Source organism: Hemitrygon akajei, chromosome 4, assembly GCF_048418815.1.
Source record: "Hemitrygon akajei chromosome 4, sHemAka1.3, whole genome shotgun sequence".
Lineage (NCBI taxonomy): Eukaryota > Metazoa > Chordata > Chondrichthyes > Myliobatiformes > Dasyatidae > Hemitrygon > Hemitrygon akajei.
In genome coordinates, this window is record NC_133127.1 from 65,982,406 (window position 1) to 66,007,200 (window position 24,795).

The 24,795-nt window shown below is 37.3% G+C and overlaps 1 protein-coding gene across 1 annotated transcript in view; it reads left to right on the plus strand.

Moving 5' to 3' along the window:
- elmod2 (ELMO/CED-12 domain containing 2) overlaps positions 1-24,795 on the plus strand; it is a 35,536-nt gene that overhangs the window by 6,778 nt on the left and 3,963 nt on the right. The window contains exons 2-8 of the mRNA XM_073042741.1: positions 9,764-9,911; positions 10,945-10,973; positions 12,667-12,764; positions 13,828-13,957; positions 14,480-14,613; positions 18,811-18,879; positions 21,448-21,581. Coding sequence (XP_072898842.1) covers positions 9,767-9,911; positions 10,945-10,973; positions 12,667-12,764; positions 13,828-13,957; positions 14,480-14,613; positions 18,811-18,879; positions 21,448-21,581 — 739 coding nt within the window. The 5' untranslated portion in view covers positions 9,764-9,766. The remainder of the gene's footprint in view (positions 1-9,763; positions 9,912-10,944; positions 10,974-12,666; positions 12,765-13,827; positions 13,958-14,479; positions 14,614-18,810; positions 18,880-21,447; positions 21,582-24,795) is intronic.

Sequence of the window (24,795 nt, forward strand, 5' to 3'; positions counted from 1 at the left end):
GCAACAACTTGGCACTTAATGTCAGTAAGACAAAAGAGCTGATTGTGGACTTCAGGAAGGGTAAGACAAAGGAACACAGACCAATCCTCATAAAGGGATCAGAAGTTGAGAGAGTGATAGCTTCAAGTTCCTGGGTGTCAAGATCTCTGAGGATCTAACCTGGCCCCAACATATTGATGTGGTTATAAAGAAGGCAACACAGACAGCAGCTATACTTTATTAGGAGTTTGAAGAGATTTGGCATGTCAACAAATACACTCAATAACTTTTATAGTTGTACCGTGGAGAGTACTGACAGGCTGCATCACTATCTGGTATGGAGGGGCTACTGCACAGGACCAACAGAACCTGCAGAAGTTTGTATACTTAGCCAGCTCCATAATGGACACTAGTCTCCCCAGGATCAAGGTCACCTTCAAAAGGAGATGCCTGAAAAAGATGGCATCCATCATTAAGGACCTTGATCACCCAGGACATGCTGTCTTCTCATTGGTACCATCAAGGAGGAGGTGCAGGAGTCTGAAAACACACACTCAAAGTTTCATGAACAGTTTCTTCCCTACCACCATCAGATTTCTGAATAGACAATCAACCCATGAACACTATCTTACTATTTGTTTTGCTCTTTTTGCATAACTTATTTACCGTAGATTCTGTACTACAGAGCGCACCTGATTAAAAGCCGCAGGCTCTAATTTTAGAAAGAAAATCAATTTTGTACTTGTACAAGCCACACCGGATTTTAAGCCGCAGGTGTCCCACGTTGTAATATGAGATATTTACACAGAAAGATATTACACGTGAGGATTTTTTAACTTTTAATTAAATCCGTATGGTAACATAAACAAATACATATTGCAAATGCTTTTTTTCGAACCGTGCCTGTAACATGGCTACTTTTAAATATACATACGTATCGGTAACACACAAATTACGTTGCGTATACTTTTTTACTGAACAGTGCACGAACAACATTCCAATATCTCCTAACGACTGGTAAAAAAATATATACTGCAGCCTACCAGGAAAAGTTATTGATCGCCTTTAACTTAAAAGCTGCATCATCGCGCGGGTCTAATGCGCTCGCCCCCTCCTTTCCGTTTATCGCAAACCGGTATTTTCCCCACAAGACGCGGCGAAACCGGATGTGATGTCATAGCATCCCGGGATGTAGTACAGAAAACAAATATACTTAAAACACTTCTAACTTTAACTAGAAAATACTAACAAATGAATTACTAAGCGAAAATATTATAAACTAAATAACTGCCATAAAGGCAGCACAATGCTTTTCTTCGAGTGTTTTCCATGTTGATGAGGGTGAGTACAAATGACTGATTTACAATAATTTAATTGTGAAAGTGCGCTTGATTTATCGTACAATTTCATTGGACCTCTGTGAACTACTCATCAATTTTATTGGTCTACTGTTACAAGGCAAAATGTTTTTGGTGGCATGAAAAAAAACCATGCATTAGCCACACCGTAGTAAAGGCCGCAGTGTTCAAAGCTGCTCAAAGCGTGGGAAAAAAGTAGCGGCTTATAATCCAACATCTACGGTAATTTTTTACATGTATTACTTATTATAATTTATACTTTTTTTCTTATGTAGATCAATATACCACTGTTGTAAACAACACATTTCACAACATATGCCAGTGATATCAAATCTGATTCTGATTTTGACTCTGAAGCTGCAAAGGGTTGTTGACTCAGCCAGTTCAATCACAGGCACAACCCTCCTTCCTTATAATCGAGAACATCTTGAAAAGGCGGCATCCATCATTATGGACTCTCCTCACCCAGGATACGCACTCTTCTCATTACTGCTATCAGGGAAGAGGTACAAGAGCCTAAAGACACACACTCAATGCTTTATGAACAACTTCTTCTCTCTGCCATTTGATTTCTGTAGTTCATGAAACCATGAGCACTACCTCAGTATTCATCTTTTGCGCTATTTATTTATTTTTATTGTAAATTATAGTTTTTTGTTTTCTATTGTACAGCTAAAACAAAACAACAAACTACACAAAATATGTCAGTGATGATAAACCTGATTCTGATTCTGAATTCCAAAGATTCATAATCCTCTGAGTGAAGGTGTTTGAATGGCAGACTCTGTTATCCCTGGTTGTAGGAATTTTAGCCTGAGGGAACTTAAACACAGTACCCTGACAAGCTTTGTAAGGATTTTGCATATTTCTTTGTGATTAACTCCTGCATTCGTTTCCCCGCCACCCCCTCCCCCACTCTGGCTCTAAAATTCACAGTATAGGCCTGATCAGCGTAATTCTGCTGAAGATGAACCCACTATTTCAGGGACTTTTGCTGCACTTTGTCACAAGTATGAGTATGTTTACTACAGAGTCTTGCTTGACTCTGTGTAATTGCAGCAGGATACTTACTCTTGTCTTGTACTCATCCTTTGGTAGTGCCTTTTGACCTATTACCACTTTTCTATTGGATTCTTCCAAAGCCAGATTAATTAATCTGCAGTTCCTCTTTTTCTATTTTGTTCCTTTCTGAAATTATAAAGTTGCGTTTCGAACCTTCTAATTTATGGTTACTGTTCTTGAATATGTGAAGTTTTTGGGAGATGCGAATCATCCTCTGATTCACTGCTCTTCAAACCCCAAGTGTACAGGTCATCAGATTCTGAGGATCTTTTAGACTCGTTAATTTCTCCAGTACTACATTTTTTATTAAAGCTGACTTGTTTGGGGTTCATATTCAATCTCGATTATAGTCCATCACTTGTTTTCAGGAGGCTTACTGTGTATCCCCTTCATTTGCTTTTATCAGCCTACAGAGAAAATGTATTAGTGTGGCTAATCTTTTTACACATCTTTAGAAGTTCTTGGAGTCTTTCTTGTTTAATATGAGCTTTAACTTGTATTCCACTTCTTTCCTTTGCTGAAATCTGAAATTTTCTCCACCTAAGGCTTGATTTAGCAAGATATTTTATTTATCTTGAAAACCACGGCTACAGCACATTTCCTATTTTTTGCTGTCTTAAAGGAATATATATATAACTTTTAAATTGATAGCCATTGTTCATTTGTTATCATATCTTTTGAATGCAGTTCACAATCTGTCACGATCAATTGCCCAGTCATTGCTTTTGTAGTTTGCTTTGTTCATATTTTAGATCCTAGTTGAAATTAGTTCAGTTTTCCATTTCAAATCCATCCTATTGTATTGTAATCACTGTTCCCTGACCTCCAGATCATAAATTAAATGATTGTCATTGCACAATGCTGGATCATTGGTTCTCAACAATGGAGAAACCTATTGCCCATATTCTCTGTGAATTTCTTCTCCCCATTTGGTTTGCCCAATCTACATAGAGTAGTCTTTATTTTTATTCCCTTGTTACATGCACTCCTAACTTACTTTATCATAAGTTTTGTAGAGGCCTCTGTACAATTCATGAAGTTTGAGCAAGAGTTGCTGACCTAAATAATTAACTAGGTTCTCTCTACAGATGCTGTTTGACTATCAGCATTCTTCTAGCATTTCTGTTTTGTTTCAGATTCCAGAACCTGTAGCTCACATTCTGATATTTTCTCTCTTTAATGCTCCACCCAAAATGATTTGATGATTTTTCTGAGCTAAGATCCTTCCTCTCTCCTGCCTTTATCTCAGTCTTCAATATCAAGGCTACCAGCCTCCTTTTATCTTTTTAAAATTTCTTCTAAAAGTCATTGTCCTACAATATTGAACTCCTAATCTTAGTCACTTTATGATTTTATCTCTGTATAATCTATTCATTTGTAGCCATTTATATGGTTAATCCATCTTGCCTTGCACACTTAACTCCTGGTGGAGTCATCGGGGTGTCGTCATGACCAGCTTTGCACCAGTCTGTTTCCATCTGTCATGGTTGTGTGCCAGAGTCTAGGTCACCGCAAATGCTTTCCCTGTCCATTCTTTAATGTTGTCCATCCATCTTTTCCTCTGTCTGCCTCTCCTTCTTTTCCCCTCCACAGTTCCTTGTAGAACAGTCTTCATCTATCTTGTAACAAATATTGCATTCTCTTAAATAAATACCTTTCAGTTTGTCTATAGTAATATTGCTTTGCTCCACTCTTTAACTCTCTAATTTCCCTTCACCAAAATCTTGCTGTCTTTCCTCTTTGCCACCAACCCCAATATCCAACTCCCTCCCTCCCCCATGTGGATATCAAGATATCAAGTAAGTAAGCTGGACTGCAGAGAAAATAAAGGCTTTGGCCAAATCTTTTGTTGGCAAAATCTCAGATGGAGATGAGAGGGCATACAGGAGCAAGATTTACCAGCTAGTTGAGTGGTGTTGCAGCAACAACCTTGCATTCAATATTGGTAGGATGAAAGTGCTCATTATGAACTTAAGGAAGGGTAAGACTAGGGAACATAAACCAATCCTCATAGAGGGATCAGAAGTAGAGAGAGTGAGCAATTTCAAGTTCCTGGGTGTCAAGATCTCTGAGAATCTAACCTGATCCCAACATATTGATGCAGCTATAAAGAAGGCAAGTCAGTAGTTATATTTCATTAGGAGTTTGAAGAGATTTGGTTTGTCACTTAAAACACTCAAACTTCTATAGTTGTACCTGGGAGAGCATTCTGACAGGCTGCCTCACTGTTTGGTATTGGTGGGGGGGGGGGGGTTCTACTGCACAGGACTAAAAGAAGCTCCAGATTTTCATCTTGGGTGCTAGCCTCTGTGGTATCTAAGACATCTTCGTGAAGTGGTGCCTCAGAAAGGCAGCATCAAATATTAAGGATCACCATCACCCAGGGCATGCTCTCTTCTCATTTAATTTGCCTTTTTTTGACCGATTTGTAGAAATTCGTTTTCACTTTAACATGTCAAAGAAGCCAAATTAAATCCACTGTGATTCAATGTTGTACAACAATAAAACATGAAAACTTACTGGGGGGGGCGGGGAATACTTTTTATAGGCACTGTATATACTTACTGTAATTGATATATTAATTACCGTAGATTCCGGACTACAGAGCGCACCTGATTTTTAGCCGCTGGCACTAATTTTAGAAATAAAATCATTTTTTTAAATGTAAAGGCCGCACCGGATTTTAGGCCGCACCGGATTTTCGGCCGCAGGTGTCCCACGTTGTAATATGAGATATTTACACAGAAAGATATTACACGTGAGGATTTTTTTAACTTTTAATTAAATCCATATGGTAACAAAAACAAATACATATTGCAAATGCTTTTTTTCGAACCGTGCCCGTACGCGGCTACTTTTAAATATACGTTGCGTATACTTCTTTACTGAACAACATTCCAATATCTCCTAACGACTGGTAAAAAATATATATACTGCAGCCTACCAGGAAAAGTTATTGATACCTTTAACTTAAAAGCAGATTTCGCTCGGATCCAAAGCCGCTCGCGGAATCCGCTCCCCCCCTCCTTTCCGTTTATCGCAAACGGCATTTAAAAGCAGAGTTCGCTCAGATCCAAAGCCGCTCCGCCGCTCGACCCCCTCCTTTCCGTTTCATCGCAAACGGCATTTAAAAGCAGATTTCGCTCGGATCCAAAGCCGCTCGCGGAATCCGCTCCCCCCCTCCTTTCCGTTTATCGCAAACGGCATTTAAAAGCAGATTTCGCTCAGATCCAAAGCCGCTCCGCCGCTCGACCCCCTCCTTTCCGTTTCATCGCAAACGGCATTTTCCCACAAGACGCCGCGAAACCGGGTGTGTCGTCATAGCATCCCGCGATGTAGTACAGAAAACAAATATAGTTTAAACTAAGAGGGTAGGTAGCACAATGCTTCGAGTGTTTTCCATGTTGATGAGGGTGAGTACAAATGACTGATTTACAATAATTTAATTGTGAAAGTGCGCTTGATTTATCGTACAATTTCATTGGACCTCTGTGAACTACTCATCAATTTTATTGGTCTACTGTTACGAGGCAAAATGTTTACGAGGCGGCATGAAAAAAACTTTGCATTAGCCGCTCCGGATTATTGGCCGCAAAGTTCAAAGCTGTTCAAAATGTGGGAAAAAAGTAGCGGCTTAAAATCCGGAATCTACGGTACTTTTTTCTTTCTGTGTCATCATGTTTTGCATTGTACTGCTTTTGCTGTCAAGAAATTTCATGACACATGCCAGTAATAATAATTCTGATTCTCAATATCTTTTGTACTTCAGTCTTCAACACACATTTCTTCTAGTAGTTCTAATACATGCATAGATTTGCTGGAATAACTGCCAGCAAAATGCTACAGCCATCTACTTCTATTAACAACAACAATAGTTTATCTTCCTTATTGGAGAGTATGTTTTGTATTGTTTCATTCATTTCACTTCAGTGAAAAGTGGTTGAGCTATTTTTTGGATTTGTCATGGAATAGTACAATTACAGTACAGTAAAGCAACAGGCCTTTTGGCCCACTGTGTCTATTACACCCATCATGTATATCTACTAATCTCACTTGCTTGCATTAATTTCGTATCACTCTATTACTTCCACCTACTCCTCTGGTAGCTCATTCCAGAATCCAACAACTCTTTGTGTGGAAAAAATTTACCCCTCTAATCTCCTTTAAACCTTCCCCACCTCAGCCTAAATAGTTTTGGACCCCCCCCCTCCCCACCTTTGGAAACGGAATCAGCTGTTAATGCTTTTCATAATTTTATCCACCTCTATCATGTCACCTCACAGCTCCAGGGAAAGCAGACCCATCCAACCCATCTGTCAGGCCTCCCAATCAAATGCTCCTTTTAACTCACAATCTCCAATCTTGGCCTAGGCTGGAAGTCTTAGCTTACAAAAGACTGACTTGTTGTAATACAAACATATCTGCTTGCCATTCTTTTCATTTTCTTGCTTTGCAGGAGAAGACAGAGAGTAGTAGTGATGGGCTGTCTCTCTGACTGGAGCCCTGTGACTAGCGGTATGTCGCAGGAATCGGTGCTGGGTCCTTTGTTGTTTGTCATCTATATGAATGATCTGGATGATAATGTGGTTAGTTGGATCAGCAAATTTACAGAGGACACCAAGATTGGGGGTTATAATGGACAGTGAGGAAGGCTATCGTGGCTTGCAGAGGGATCTGCACCAGCTGGAAAAATGGGCTGAAAAATGCAGATGGAATTTAATGCAGACAAGTGCAACATTTTGCACTTCAATAGGACCAACCAGGGTAGGTCTTGCACAGTCAATGGTAGGGCACTGAGGAGTGTGGTAGAACAAAGGGATCTGGGAATACAGGTCCATAATTTGTTGAAAGTGGCGTCACAAGTAAATGGGGTCGTAAAGAAAGCTTTTGATACGCTCCTTCATAAATCAATGTATGGAGTACAGAAGATGGGATATTATGTTGAAGTTGTATAAGATATTGGTGAGGCCTAATTTGGAGTATTGTGTGCAGTTTTGGTTACCTACCTACACGAAAGATGTAAACAAGGTTGAAAGAGTGCAGAGAAAATTTACAAGGTTGTTTAGAATGTAGAAGATTGAGAGAAGATTTGATAGAGGTATATAAAATTATGAGGGGTATCGATAGAGTAAATGTAAGCAGCTTTTTCCACTGAGATTGGGTGGGACTACAACCAGAGGTTAAGGATTAAGGGTGAGAGGTGAGAAGATTAAAGGGAACATGAGGGGAAACCTTTTCACTCAGAGGGCTGTGAGAGTGTGGAATGAGCTGACAGTGCAAGTGGTCCATGCGAGATGGATTTCAATGTTGAAGAGAAATTTGCTAGGTACATGGATAGTAGGGATATGGAGAGCTATGGACCTGGTGCAGGTCGTTGGGGGTGGACAGTTTAAATGGTTTCAGCATGGACTAGATGGGTTGAAGGGCCTGTTTCTGTGCTGCACTTCTCTATTACTCTATAATTAATAAGGTGACTTTAAATCTTACCTTATTCATCAGGAATATCATTCCAAGTTCCCATTTCCTTTATTTCATTGTTGTATTCCACCACATGGATCCTATCACAGCAATATTGGCACTGAGGGTAGGTAGGATGTTTTCTTTGGTACTGGGATGAGAAGCTATGTGTTGCTTAATTAGAATGTGAATCTGCCCAAGAGTGTTATATTGCTTCTTTTTCTTTTGATCTCATAAGCATGAAGTCATTCTAATTTCTTAGCAACCTTTAATTCACTTGCAGAAGTAACCTTCGGTGAAGCCATTTGTAGTGATTAGATAAGGTAAAGCACAAATAACAGTGCCCAAAGCAGTTTTGAAGAAAATAACACCCTTTTTCCTTTTGTATTGTCTTTCATCCATGAGCTGATTACAGTATGGAATATATTGGTAGTAGAAAAAATTTACTATCAGAGCTGCTTCTGTAGCCTGGTAGTTGGTCTTTACAATTAAATATTTGCTTAAAGTATAATGTTGCAAAATTTAATGATGAGAGTCTAAATTATTTTTTTAATTTAATACTTCTAATTTAGAAGTATCTTCGTCAGGACCTGATGAAGGGTCTCAGTCTGAAACATCGACTGTGCTTCTTCCTATAGATGCTGCCTGGTATGCTGCGTTCCACCAGCATTTTGTGTGTGAACACAAAGTACACTGCAGATGCTGTTGTCAAATCAACATGTACAAACAAGCTGGAACAAGCTCATTTCAACGGATGCTGTTGAGTTCATCCAGCTTGTTTGTAAGCATTTTGTGTGTGTTGCTTGAATTTCCAGCATCTGCAGATTTCTTCGTGTTTGCACCTCTAATTTAGTAGTATTTTAGTTTATCTTTATGGGAAGCATAATGTAATGGCATTATATTAATCAAGTAAAACAATTTTTCTTTAAAAGGATTAATTGGGAGCATTGTCTTTTCACATCTGGACTTGATTTTGAGCTCTTTCTCATCTTTGGTGCATTTTTCAGTTTATGATTTGTGGGAAGTAGTTTTAATTTGCATAGGGAAGTGATAGAAGGTGGTCAGATGCATCCAAATTAGTTTTAACTCATGAGATAGTTACCGTAGATTCCGGACTACAGAGCGCACCTGATTAAAAGCCGCAGGCTCTAATTTTAGAAATAAAATCAATTTTTTAATCGTAAAGGCCGCACCGGATTTTAGGCCGCACCGCTACTTTTAAATATACATACGAATCGGTAACACAAATTACGTTGCATATACTTTTTTACTGAACAGCACGAACAACATTCCAATATCTCCTAGCGACTGGTAAAAATATATATACTGCAGCCTACCAGGAAAAGTTATTGATCGACTTTAACTTAAAAGCAGCGTTTTCGCTCGGGTCTGACGCGCTTGCGCAACGCGATCGGGTCTGACGCGCTTGCGTAACGCGATCGGGTCCAATCGGGTCTGACGCGCTTGCGTACGCGATCGGGTCCAATCGGGTCTGACGCGCTTGCGTAACGCGATCGGGTCTAATCGGGTCTGACGCGCTTGCGTAACGCGATCGGGTCTAATCTGGTCTGACGCGCTCGGGTCTTGCTTTTCTTCGAGTATTTTCCATGTTGATGAGGGTGAGTACAAATGACTGATTTACAATAATTTAATTGTGAAAGTGCGCTTGATTTATCGTACAATTTCATTGGACCTCTGTGAACTACTCATCAATTTTATTGGTCTACTGTTACGAGGCAAAATGTTTACGAGGCGGCATGAAAAAAAACCATGTATTAGCCGCTCTGGATTATAGGCCGCAGAGTTCAAAGCTGTTCAAAATGTGGGAAAAAAGTAGCGGCTTATAATCCGGAATCTACGGTAAATCCCTACTGCTGAGTGAATTATGGTTGTTTTATTTCTCACAGGGCATGTTTGGTTTAATTTGGCATTACCTATACAGCTCCTTTCTGAGGTCTTGGGTGAAGTGGATTTTACGAAAGATCACTGGAAGATGTGAACTGCAACGCATTTGTGCGAATAGTGTTCAAGGAGCAGAGCGAACAATGAAGATTGGTAAGTGTTGGTGGAAACTTTTAAAATTGTGATTAGGGCACTTTCTTGCCATGATATGGTAACTATTTTTCTTGGGCTCCTTAAATTTGGATTCTTGTATTTTGTATTTTGGTTAAATTAATGTCCCACCTCTTTTTGAGCAGTTAATGAAGAACATATTTTGATTAGGATTTTTTGTTACTGATGCTATGTTACTTTCTCGAATACAGTCATCCTTTTGTATAAATAATCCAATTAATTGCTATCTGCTGTAGTTAGTTTATAGAATAACTAGAAAATCTGACAGCTTATTTTGAGAATGAGATACAGTTAATTTAAATTATTATTTCTTGTAGCTGTCGAATGTGTATATATATTTTTCAAAGATTATTGGCTGATTTTACTAAGTTGTCCTTTGTTAATAGACTATTTTGTTTAATTGATAAACCTTCTGATGAACAGAATACACCCAACCTCTAATTTGCCCTCTTTCCTATTTTCCATTTGTGCCATATTAACTGATATTGATTCTTCATATTTGAGGCCTATTTTTAAATACTTCATGTTTTTCACCAATATTTTTTCACAGAGCTGATTTGATTGCAGGTTGTGTGTTATTAATACTGTGCACAATGGTAGGATTACTTTAATTGATTTATAGTCTAGTCCCCCTTATAAGCAATTAAACATCCCATCATTTTTGACCATTGCCACATAACAATTTGTATCTAATTGTTCTTTTGGCACTAATAAAATTCATATACTTATTAATTGGAATTAGTCTATACTTATCCAAAATCAGCTTGAATTTCTTTTCAAATGAATATCAGGACCTTATTTGTAGCTAATGATATTTAAATCAAGTCCATGGAATTATTAAATATTAATCTTTTGCAGCAACTAGAATGATTTCCGGTTTCTGCAAGTTTGGAATCTGCCTTCGTATGTTTCGTTGTCTGTTTGGTCAAATACATATTTGATTTAAATTCTTAATCTTTTGAACTGCATCAAACTTTTTCACTGAAATATTAAATTTTGATGTTCCTTTCACTAGAATATTCATTGGAATCCTCCAGAAGTGAAGTAAGTGAGGCTCATCGTGTGTGTGATTTATTTATTAAAATGGTTAACAAATTACTTTTGATTACCAATGTAGAAATAAGGTGCTGGAAATAGAACTTGTCTTTACATTAGACTTCCCATCTTGAATGGTAATTATACAAGGCTCAAATTTCTTTTAGGGATATCTAATTATACAAGAGCATTTTCCTGTGCTTTGGGTCTTTCTGTCTTCCCTGCCTCTGACCAAATTTTTCCCTTCACACCCCACCCTTATTCTTTTTTGTTTAATTACACAGTGTGACCTTAGTAACATTTGTCTTCACTTTGAAGTGTACAGCTTTTGTATCAATTGAAACATGAATAAAGTACAGGCAGTCCCCGAGTTACAAATGCCCGACTTATGGACAACTCGTACTTACGAAGAGAGTGAGGAGAATGCCATCCGCCATTTTAAATCATTGCCGTTAACACTGTGTTGAGTGTGTAACTTTGTATTTGGCTTAAATATTTTTTAGCAAGATTCTCCCTGATCCCCCTTTTGGAGTCAGCACCACCCCCACTTGTCCCATTTAACCTGTCTCAGTGTGGGTGGACTTTAGGACCCGGAGTGACCTGCTGCCCGCGGCTGCTGCTGTATCTTTTTTATTAAGTGCGATCGTGAACAATAGCCAGATCAGAAATGCTGATCAAGTCAACTAGTTCCTAAAGAGAACTCTGATAGGCCAGTCAGACGATTCACTGCTGCTCAGCGATAGAACATAAAATCCACAGTTTTCTGTTCCATTGACAGAAAACGATCGCGATTGAAAATAAAGTGGAAATAATAAAGTGATCGGAAAGAGGTGAAACGCCATCAGTCATTGGAAAAGCCTTAGGTTATAGTTGGTCAACAATTGGAACAACTTTAAAGGATACAGGTAAAGGATAAAGTGAGAATAATGGAGCATATGAAAGGCCCTGCCCAGATGAAAGCTACAATTATTACTAAGCAACGCAGTGGTTTAATTATTGAAATACATACGTTTCTTAAGTGTTTTATATGCATAAAAAGGTGAAATATATACTATATACTAAGACAAACGTTTGACTAACTGATACTAAATAATACTGGATGTGCCTGTGGACTGCCTGTGTTTCGATGAGGGAAAATGTTTTGCTACAGAGATACTTGGAGAACTGTTAGCTGTGGAATGACGGGGAGGGTTTGGGGAAAACTACTCTGAAAAGAAGTCAATTAGCTTCTAAAAGATATGATGAAACCTGGTGCAAAGTACATTTGTGTAATTCTGAGCACAGGAAGACAGACAAACTGAGAAATGGGTAGGAAGATTATTGACCCTAATAATGAGAGAGGCTTCAGCAACTATAGGAAAGTAAATTTAAGGAAGATTTCTTCCAATATTTGTATAAATGTAATCTCTTTATATACCAATCTATGTCTTAGGGTTGGAATTTTTCTATCAGTTGTCCAAAATATTTATTAATCTATCTTAACTTTAAGTAAATAAAGTATTTTGAGTAGATATTAAAGCTTAATTTTTACATTTGTATTCCCAGGATGTTTTTCTTTTGGTCTTGTAATTTCTATTTGAAAAAACAAATGAAAGAGTAGGTATTAAAATAAGTTGCGTATTTTGTAAGATGCACTTCTTTAAAAATGTTTATCAGACTATTATAGCCATAATATGTGTATCCATTATTTTTTCACATTTAGATATTAAAATCTTCCGTGACCATAAATGAGGAAAATGTGGAGAACAGAGTTGGTGAGATCATGAAAATCAAAAACATTTCCACTCAAAAAGATCCACAGTAAGTCTTTTTTGGTCTTGAATCTGTTTTAAATCTTGTTAATTATTAAGCATTTGTTGTTCATTTAAATATTTCAATTTTTGCTATGCCTTGTACACTTCAAATTTGAAGACTCTGCTAACCATTCTATCTGTATTATTTTTGAATGTTATTGTACATGGACTAAGAGAGCATTCTTCATAGAAGTATTAAGTAGATTAGACAAATCTGAGGAAAGAAAGTGATCTTACTGCACCACCAGCTACATTTTAGTCTTATATCTTAGCTTTCACTATGTTTTGCTAAATGGTCATTGATTTGAAATTTTGAAGATGCTACCTGCTTTACTGAACACTCCCAGCATTTTATTTTACTTTTATTGCTGATTTTCAACATTCAGTGTTTTAATCTTAAGTTTTTTTTTATGAACCTGAATGTTGATTTATTAGATTACTCAGTAATGGCAACAATATTGAAATCCCATTGTAACATTCATCAGCTATACTGGGCTGAATCATATTAAATCTCGCTTTCACCAAATCATTCCCATCTGTTTGCTCTTAAATTGGGCCAAAGGAAGATGACTTCATCTGGGATTCTTGCAATAAGGTGTATTGAGGTATTGGCAAAGAGTTAGTTTCACAGCATCCACTCTCAATAACTTTGTTTATCTTTGACAGAAGGCTAAGCTGAAGGTTTTCTTTAACTGTTTTGTTAACATAATTGTAATTTTTTCATATGAAAGCTGAATAATTCCATTTAAAATCATGGGTCTCAGCACAAAACATCTTTATTCATTTCCATAGATGCTGCCTGACCAGCTGAGTTCCTGCACCATTTTGTGCATGCTCTGGATTTCCAGCAACTGCAGAATCTCTAGTGTTAGAGATATTTATTTTTCACTTCCCTACCCTTAACGCCACTTAATGAGCTTTTGTCTCCTTCCATTTCTGACATAAATGTCTTTCCACCTGAAATGTTGACTGTTTCTTTTTTTGCAGGGTGCAGCCTGACCTGAGCATAGCACTTTCTGCTTTTTATTTTAGAACCAGTTTCTTTATTGATTTATATTTTTCCCCCTTAGTTTCAAGTTAAGTTTACAGATTTGCTTGCTTCAAATCACTGGCATTAAAAAACTCTATCTTGACGTTGAAAATCTTCGCAAGCAGCCTTTTGATTCTTCAAATAAGCAACATGAAGACATGCTAATAAAGGTATGCTTCTCCTACTTCATTGCAGACATTTGCTTAGGCAATCATCTCCACATAGTATATCCTTGTATTTTGTTTTGAGAGGATGAAGCAAATGTAACTCAGAATTCATTTTTGGTTTTGTTTTGAAGAAATGAGTTGCATTCAGATAATAACAGGAAACAAAATAACAGATGGAATTGTGAATCAGTTATATTAAATCTATTTTGAAGGACGTTTTGGAAACTTTTTCTCAGTGGAAAGAAAATGTACATGTGCTGATTTTATTAAGCACCTGAAGCAGAATTTTTGATTGTGCTAGGTTGAATGTGATTGAACTTATTAGGGTTAAACATACTGTTTAGATGTATGCACACAGCAACAGCAAATAGTTGCATGTAACTGATGAGTCTTAAAAGCAAAAGATATTCCATTTAACGTCCTCTGTTTTTATTTAATAGTTAAAATTTGTGATAAGGATATGGTTTGCTGTGGTTTTGCTGGACAGATGGATTATTATGTTACTATTTATTCCATGATTTTCAGCTGTGGAAATTGTTGATGCCTAATATACCCCTGGAATCAAGAATCACCAAGCAATGGGGTGATATTGGTTTTCAAGGCGAAGATCCTAAAACTGACTTCAGAGGCATGGGAATGCTTGGGCTACATAATTTGGTGTAAGTCCTTGTATCTTTGTGTTGTTTGCAAATACTCTATTTAAGTGTTCCAACTTTTAACTGGGTTCAGATATACTCTTTAAAGAACAGTTAAACATTATTGAACTATTTACAAAGTTGGGATGTCCAAAATATTTTACAAATATTTTACAAGTACTTAACTTTTGAAATTTAATTACTGTGCTAAGGTAGGTCACACAGATAAGCTCATAGTTCAGGGCTGGGAAACAGACTACTACTACTCCTACTACTTCAACTCAGGCCCAGGGGCCTGGCATCGAGCACGATGACAGACTCTTCACTCCTCCCTCTCCCTCATCAGTGTGTTCAATTCACCTACATTAGCCGCACTGCTATCTTCTAGGAGCGTGTTGACCATAGTCTTGGGAGGGCGCCCAGGGTTCATCCTCCCATGCTTGAACTCCCATGTGATGATTAGGCTGGCAGGTAGCTCAGGTGGTGTAGTCAGTCTTCTCGCCTCGATTTCTTGCCTCTGGGCAACAGAAGTTATGGGGAAAGTTCAAGAATGACCAGCTAAATAAATTTTTGCACACAGAAATGTGTATTTTTGATATCAATATGATCTCACTATGCCTCTGTGCAGTTTGAGATAATCTTCATTAACTTTATTTAAGAACCGGGGAATCACTTAAACCTTAAGCACTTAGCAATAACTAGGCAGGCGGATTGGTGTAAAATAGGAGCATACTACAGACCTTCTAGGTGGGTCTACATTCTGATCCTTGTTATTTTAATTTTGTGGTTTTCTGCAAAACTACTGTAAGCAGGTCAGGGTTTCAATATTTCAAAGAATTTTGCATTGAATTTGGATTGAGTTACTTGAATAATTTCTTAAGAAGATAAAGCAAATCAACAAAATGGTTGCTTTTGTTGAAAGAAGAGATTGTGTTACAGTGCATTTGAAGTCTGGAGGAGTTAGTTAAATAGTTTGGGAAATGAGGCGTGGCAACAGACAAAGAAATTTTAAATTAGTGTAATTTCTGCATTGCAGGGCTGATTAAATTTGTGATTCACTAAAAAGGTTAAGGGTGAAATGGTGGATTGTAAACATTGCCAAAGTAGTAAGCTTGAAGATTTTTTTAATAATAGCTAAGAAAATAAAATTTGAGTAGAGAAGCAAAAATAAGCTTCGAGAGGGAAAAAGGAATTCCGAAATTAACTGAACATTTTATATGCTAAATAGTAGAAGGCATAAATAATGTGGCATATCAAATGTTCTAATGTAAATAAAAAAACTATGTAATGAATAATAGTTAAAATATTTCAGTAAATAATGAAAGTAGAACTTGACTAATATCCTGGATCTGATGTTCTGAAAGGTGCTTCTAGTGGGTTGGAAAGGAGCAAATGTAACCACTTTTGAAGAAAGGAGGTTGAGAACTACAGGCCAGTCACCTTCAATAGCCTCAGGCAAAATACCAAATTAATTTTTTATGCAAGCTAATACATGATGCTTAGAAATTCCTGAAGAACATTATGTTGTACAAGATAAATCCCATTTGCCAGTGAAATAGTAGGAAGCAGGGGAAAGCAGTGGATGTAATTTATTACCTTTTGAAAATTCAGAAAAAATGTCATGGGTAAAATTGTTACACAAAATAAAGGGTTATGGGGTTGAAGTGAAATATTGCATTGTAGACGGTAAATTGATTTAATATTCTTTGATGGTACTTGCTTTCAGGCTTTTGTATGATCTGCCAAGTGAGTGGGGAGAGAAGAGAGAATGTCTTAAGTCTTTGATTAAGCTAGTTGGTCTCTCCTGCTTCCTTGCCATTCAACAACATCACAGCTGCTTTTCTGCCCTGGCCCATTTCATTTGATTCCTTTCATATAAAATTTTGTTGATCAGTCTTAAATTTAATAAATGAATAAGCTTCCATGACCATCTTGGATAAACTTCCAAAGTTTTCGAGTCTCTAGCCAGAGAAACACCAAATCCACATACATCCTGTCAAGGCTCTTAAAATTTGTATCCTTCAATAAATTTTTTTGCTTTTCTTTAAAACTAGTCTGCCTCCTCTCTGTTCTTCACATAACAAACATATCATCAAGAAAATAATCTGCTTAACCTCCTTCACATTTCCTTTATCATAAATTATAATATTTTAAGGAGAATCAGGATTCAAAGTTATCTTTGAGCAACATTGAAAGAGATAAGACTTTAACTTCAGACACAATTTAAAAGAAAGGTGGTGAATACCTGACTGGAGCTGTTATATTTGAATGCATGTAGTATATGAAAAAAGATAGATGATCTTGTAGCACATTTAGAAATTGGCAGGTGTGACATTGTCGACATCAGAGTCGCGGTTGAAAGAGGTTGTCGTGACTGGGTACACACCCTATCGAAAGGATAGGCAAATGGATGGGGGTGGGATGGCTTTGGTAAAAAATGAAATCAAATTCTTAGAGAGAAATGCCAGAGGATAAGGAGATGTAAAATCCTTGTGGCTAAAGCAAAAAACTACAAGGGTCAAAAGAGCCTGATGTGAGTTATATACAGGACACTGAACAATAGCTAAGATGTGGTGTACAAATTACAACAGGAGATAGGAAAGGCATGTAAAAAGACCAGTGTTACAATTGTCATAAGGGATTTCAATATGCATGTATAGTGGGAAAATCAGGTTGGTGCTGGATTCCAAAAGAAGGAGTTTGTAGAATGCCTACATGATAAATTCTTAGAGCAGCTTGTGGTCGAATCCATTAGGGAAAAGGCAATTCTGGATTGGGTGCTGTGTAATGAAGCAAATTTGATTAGGGAGCTCAGGGCAAAGGAACCCTTAGGAGACAGTGATCATAATATGATAGAATTCACCCTGCAGTTTGAGAGGGAGAAGCTAAAATTGGATGTATCTGTATTACAATTGAGTAAAGGTGACTAGAGGCATGAGAGAGGAGCTGGCCCAAGTTGGCTGGAAGGGGACACTAACAAGGATGTCAGCAGGCTTGGTTCATCCTACAGAAGAAGAGGCAACCATGACTGAGAAAGGCATAAAAGCAAATAAGAGATCATACAATATAGGAAAAATTAGTTGAAAGCTAGAGGATTGGAAAGCTTTTAAAGCCAACAGAAGGCAACTTAAAAAAAAAACAAGAGGAAAGATGAAATATGAAGGTAAGCTAGCCAGTAATATTTTAAAAAAGTAACAAAATTTTTTCAGATATGTAAAGAGTAAGAGAGTAGAGCGTGGATACCAGATCACTGGAAAAAATGTGGCAGACAGTAATAGGGGACAAAGAAATGGCAGAAAAACTGAATAGGTGTTTGCGTTGGTCTTCGTTTTGGAAGACTCCATCAGCATGTCAGAAATTTAGGAGTGTCGGGACAGAAGTGAGTGCAGTCACTGTTACTATGGAGAAGGTGCTTGTGAAATGAAAGGCCTGAAGACCATAAGATTTAGGAGCAGCATAAAGCCATTTGGAGTCTGCTCCACAAGTGAAGGTGGATAAATTACCTGGACCGCATGGATTACACCTCAGGGTTCACAAAAGAAGATATTGTAGAGGCATTAGAAGTGATCTAATAGAATCACTAGATTTTGGAATTGTTCCAGAGTACTAGAATCAGAATCAGGTTTAATATCACCAGCATATGTTGTGAAATTTGTTAACTTAGCAGTAGCTGTACAACGCAATACGTGGCAATATAGGTAAAAATAAATAATTCAATTACAGTTAAGTATATTTGTGTATTAAATAGTTAAATTAAAATAGTGCAAAATTAAATTAAAAGTGCATGAGTGTTCATTGGTTCAATGTCCATTTAGAAATTTGGATATCACCTTAATTTTCTAAACATTGACCTCTGTTGTTGGCCTCTTTAAGTTAGAATAAAAGTAAGCCACGATTTGACCCTTGGGACTCATTTTTAAATAACCAGCCTTTCAAGTTTGTTGGAAGGAGCTGGTCCCTGTGCATTGGAGATAATGCTGAGGGTGCTGAGTTTTGGGGTTGTGGGATTTAGAATGTACGGATCAGGAGTTGGGTGATGACATCTTTTGGTAGAGTACGCCACTGGGTTTGCTTCTCTTTGCAGATCTGCCCAACTTCCTGTTTGGATCATTTTCTGTTTGATGTATAGGTGTTCTGCTCCACAGAAAAATAAAAAAGCTTGAAATATTCAATTTTTGACACTAAATGGCAGATGTGAATTTAATATTTTTTGCTGTTTAGGTTCTTTGGGGAACATCATCCAGAAGTGGCACGTCAGACTCTCTCTCAATCAAATCATCCCAAAATAGGGTTTGTTAAATCATCTTCTTTTTAAGCAAGGAAAGGTTACCAAAATATTACGGCATTGTTGTATGTTGAAACTTAAAAATTGGGGAGAAGATTCATTCTACATAAAATCAAACAAGGAGCTGTGATTTACTATAGTACCTTGTAATGTTAGCAAGGGTTATGATTTTATCTTTGCATCAGAAAAAGCTATTTTTTTAAAAAATGCTGTAAAACTCTGAAAATCTGCTGTACATCCATTTGGAAATCCTGATGGTTCAGCAGGTACAGATGCCTGCATTCCATTCTGCTTACTAGGGCCCCAATTCCTGTGCTCTCTTGCACCTTACTACATTCACTGGAAAATTTATTCTTCTGTATAACAGCTAAAAATAAATTTAAAGTGTGTTGAATTGCTAATAAAATAACATGCATTAGTTCAGAAAATCTGCTAGTCTGGCATCACTAAAGTCCTGGTCATACTGAATTAATAGTTTTACTGTATATAATTTTATGAAGACCTTATTTTTGGTCTGTTTAAAATGAGTTTCAAATGTACACTTTAATTGTTGTACATTACCTGTAAACAGTATTTACCCCTCTTGGAAGCTTTCATGTTTTATTGTTTTGTAACGTTAAATCACAGTGGATTTAATTTGGCTTTTTTTGTCAAAGTGAAAGCAGATCTCTACAAAGTGGTCTAAATTAATTAAAAATAGAAAACACAAAATAATTGATTGCATAAGTATTCACCCCCTTCAAGTCAGTATTTAGTAGATACACCTTTTGGCAGTAATTACAGCTTTGAGTCTGTGTGAATATGTCTCTATCAACTTTCCACATCTGGACACTGCAATTTTTACCTGCTCTTCTTTACAAAACTTCTCAAGTTCTGTCAGATTGCATGGAGATCATGAGTGTACGACCCTCTTCAAGTTCAGCCACAAGTTCTCAATTGGATTTGGCCACTATAATAACTTTATTGTTTTTAAGCCATTCCTGTATAGCTTTGGCTTTATGCTTGTGGCATTGTCCTGCCTGAAAACAAATCTCCTAAGTCACAGTCAGGTCTCTTGCAGACGGCATCAGGTTTTCCTCCTGGATTTCCCTGTATTTTGCTGCATTTGTTTCACCCTCTACTTTCACAAGCCTTCCAGGGTCTGCTAAAGTGAAGCATCCCCACAGCACGATGCAGCCACCACCATGTTTCACAGTAGGGCTGGTGTGTTTTTGATGATGTGCAGTGTTCGGCTTATGCTAAACATAGCGTTTAGTCTGATGGCCAAAATGCTCTATTTTGTTTGCATCAGACCATAGAACCTTCTTCCAGCTGACTTCAGAATCTCTCACATGCCTTCTGGCAAACTCTAGCTGAGATTTCATGTGAGTTTTTTTTTTAACAGTAGCTTTCTCTTTGCCACTCTTCCATAAAGCTGTGACCAGTGAAGCACCCGGGCAACAGTTGTTGTATGCGTAGTCTTTCCCATCTCAGCCACTGAAGTTTGTAACTCATCCAGAGTTGTCACAGGTCTCTTGGTGGCTTCCCTCACTAGTCCCCTTCTTGCATGGTCACTCAGTTTTTGAGGACGGCCTGTTTTAGGCAGACTTACAGTTGTGCCATATCTTTCTATTTTTTGGTGATTACTTTGACTGTACTCCAAGGGATTTTCATTGACTTGGAAATTTTCTCGTATCCATCTCCCTACTTGTGCTTTTCAATAAACTTTATCGTGGAGTTGCTTGGAGTGTTCTTTTGTCTTAATGTTGTAGTTTGTGCCAGGATACTGACTCACCAGCAGTTGGACCTTCCAAATACTGGTGTATTTTTACTATTATGAATTAAAACATCTTGACTGTACACTTATGATCTCCATTTAACTAATAGTGTGACTTCTAAAACCAATTGGCTGCATCAGTGATGATTTGATGTGTCATATTAAAGTGGGTGAATATTATTATGCAATCAATTTTTAAAATATATTTGTAATTAATTTAGATCACTCTGTGGAACTCTGTTTTCACTTTTCCACAAAAGAGTCTTTTTCTGTTGATCAGTGTCAAAAAAAGGCCAAATTAAATCCCCTGTGATTGAATGTTGTAACGCAATAAAACATGAAAACTTAGAATGGGGTGAATCATTTTAATAGGCACTGTATGTCATTTGCAAAACAAGTCATTTGAAACATGCCAACTCTTGGATGAAGGTTTTTGTTGTAAAATCATCATTCAGATGTGCTTTTACTTCAAAGTGCCCTTCATTGGTGCTTCCATATATTGTATTTGCTTAATTGCACAGACAAAACAAAAATGTACAAAATTCAGCTTGTTAAATATAAAAAATACAATTTCGTCAAATGTATATAACCAGGTCCATTAAGGACGAGTATGGAGGTCTGAAGTAAAGTGAAGATTTAAAAACAAAAACACTGAATGGATGGAAAGTGCTCTGATTTTTCTCTTTGTGCAAAATGTTTCATTTATATTTACAATAAATTAAACTTTGCTTGTACATTAACTTTCTTTTAGAGGCTTCAGAATGAGACTGAATTTACAATCTATTTGACAAATCTTATCATGTGTTACTCATTTCAGATATTCCTATGCGATTGTTGGAATAAATCTCACTGAAATGGCTTATAGTATGCTGAAAACTGGATTGTTAAAACCTCATCTTTACAACTTGGTTTCTGGGGTTCCTCAATTGCATCATTTTCATGAATTTTATTGTAAGTATGTCATAATCAGTTTTCTGTTTGTTTCTTACTCTTGTAGAATGTATTTTCTTTGCTCCAATATTAAGTAACAAATTCTTTGGTGCAAGCAATATATTGGCATAAATTGCTTGAAATTAAATATGCCTTGTGATTTATTAAAGGTATATGAAACAAATTAATTTACAGAAATAATACTGCATTCCCTGTAGCATATTCCCAACATAGATTGGGGGTGTTTTCCAACTGGGTAATGTTTAACATATTTCACTGTGCACGAAAGGACATCTTTGTAATTTGCACATTCTAATAGCATGTTACAAGACCATTTTACATCTGGCACGAGTTGTTCGCTTTTCTTTATTGTTTGTCAGACCAGCTCTCATGTAACATTGGTCTGGGTTATTTTCATAAAATCTTGCAAACATGTTAATGAAATTTTCAATAAAATACTCATGGTCAAAAAGTAATAAACCATCTTGTGACAACACATCATCATGAGTTTTCAAATTTGGTATCAAAGATGAAGTTTTGCTTAAACTAATTTAAAGTTGCATAAAATATATTTGGATAATATGGCATTGTCTGGTCTTAAAATAAATTAATTTTCATGGACACGTTGATGGAGTGTTACTATTCTGTGGTCCATCACTTCAACTGGTATTGTTTAAAGAAGAAGAAGAAAAAGAATAGCCCTTAACTCGGCAGTGGAGTTATCGGGGCACCATCATGACAGTGTTTCCATAGCAAGCTATTCTTGTTTTTACGAGGCTGAGATGCTAGCTCGACACTCAACCCGACTTGGATTCAAACTCCGGAACCTTCGCTCTGGAGTCCTGCGCTGATATTATTGCGCCACCATTTGGGACTATTGTTTAAAGAAGGTCACAGTGAAAACAAATTTACAGAATTAAATTTGCAGCTAAACCTTTGATTTAACTGAAGTGCTGTAATTGAAAGTTTTCTCCACTGCTTTTTAGCTACTGTATCTTCTTTATCTGTATCTGGATGTGTTCTTACTTTAAAAGCTTGTTATAATTTAGTGTTTATTAGTACATTCATAACTGAAATCCATGGCTGCTTTTTGATTTTGCACATAAAAATATTTAGGAATATACTAGTATACTAGAGGATTTATAAGAAGTAGATTATTTTAATCTGACTGAATTGATGCTAAATTCCATGAACTTTTAAAATTTGATTATTTGAAGTTTAAGTATTTTAAACATTTTTTCTTAATCTTATACACTTCAAATTTTTCTCCTTTAATTAAAATTCATTCTTTCTTAATCTTAGACTCAATAGTTAGGGAGATGGACAGGAGATTCTATGACTGCAAAAGATATGCCAGGATGGAGTGTTGCCTCCCAGGTGCTGGGATCTAGGATATCTCAGAGCGGCTGCAGAATATGAAAGGAATGTTGAGCAGCCAGTGGTCATGGTACACATTGGCTCCAATGACATAGAAAGGGGAAAAAATCCTGTTCAGTGAGTATAGGAAAGAGGCTGAAGAGCAAGACCTCCAAGGTAGTAATCTTTGGATTACTCCAGTACTACATGCTTGTAAGGGCAGGATTAGGTTGATAGTACAGATGAATGAGTGGCTGAGGAGCTGATGCAGGGGGCAGGGTTTCAAGTTCTTGGATAATTGGAACCTTTTCTGGGGCAGGGTTGACTTGTACAAGAAGGTCAAGTTATACTGAACTAAAAGGGAACCAATATCCTGGCCAGGAGGTTCACTAGTGGGTTTAAATTAATTTAGCATGGGGATGGGAGCTAGAGCACCAAGTCAGAAAGTGGAAGGATGAGTAGGAAGGTAGATGTCAGGGCCAGTAAAAACAGGCAGGAGCAAAGTAATACATAATGCATGGATAATTTGAAGTGTGTGCATTTTAATGCGAGGAGTATTATGCATAAAGGTGACAAACTTAGAGCATGGATCAATATGTAAAACTATGATGTTGTAGCCATTACAGAGACATGGTTGAAAAAGACAGTAATGTGTGCTTAATGTCCCAGAGTTTCAATGCTTTAGAAAAATTGGAGAGGGAGGTGGGAGAGTTGCACTACAATTCAGGGATAATATTACAGCTGCACCCAGAAGGGACATAATTGAGGGCTTGTCCATTGAGTTTATATGTATAGAATATCAAAAGCAGGATGGGTGCACCGACACCCCCGCAATATCCACTGGGACATTGAGGAACAGATAGATTGGCAAATTAAGTAAATGTTTGAAAACAATAGGGTTGTTGTGGAGGACTTCAACTTTCCTAATACAAACTGGGACCTTCTGAATGCAAGAGGTTTAGATTGGGCAGAATTTGTTAGGTGCATTTAGAAGGGTTTCTTAGCTCAATATGTAGATTGTCAAAAAAGAGGGGCTGTCCTGGACCTGGTATTGGGTAATGAGCCTGGGCAGGTCACCAATCCTTCAGTGGGTGAACAGTGAGCACAACCCCCTAGTTTTAAGGTGGCTATAGATCAGTAAAGTATGGACGTTGTGGTAGAGTATTAAATTGGAACTGGGCAAATTTGAAAGTATTAGGCAGGAATGAAGGAGAGTTAATTGGGAACAGGAGTTTTTTGGGGGGCAAGTCCACGTCCGACATGTGGAGGTGTTTTAAGACCAACTGTACAGAGTACAGGACAGTTACATTCCAGTAAGAAGGAAGGACAGAGATGGCATGGTAAGAGGACCTTGAATGTCAAGAGAAGTCATGAATTTAGTCAAGAAAAAAATGGAAAAGTATGGAATGGCTAGGAAGCTAGAATCAATCAGAGCCCTTGAGGATTATAAGGAAGGCAAAAAATAAATCGAAGGGAATTAGAAAAACCAGGAGGGGCCATGAAAGTCCTTTGCAAGTAGGATTAAAGATAATCCCAAGGTATTGTATACATACACCAAGAGCAAGAGGATAACTAGGGAGATGGTAGACCACTCAAACGTAAAGGAGGGCGAATTTGCTTGGATGCGGAGGTTGAGATACTTAGTGAGTACTTTACATCAGTATTTGCCAAGGAGAAGGATGTGGAGGGTAATGGAGATCAGTATGAGAGTATTGATATGCTAGGACATTTTGAGGTAAAGGAGGAGGTAGTGTTGCGTCTCTTAAAAAGAACATTAAGGTAGGTAAGTCTACAGAGTTTGATGGGATATACCCCAGGTTACTTAGAGAGGCAAAAGATTGCTGGGGTCTTGACCAATATCTTCGTGTTCAAACTAGCC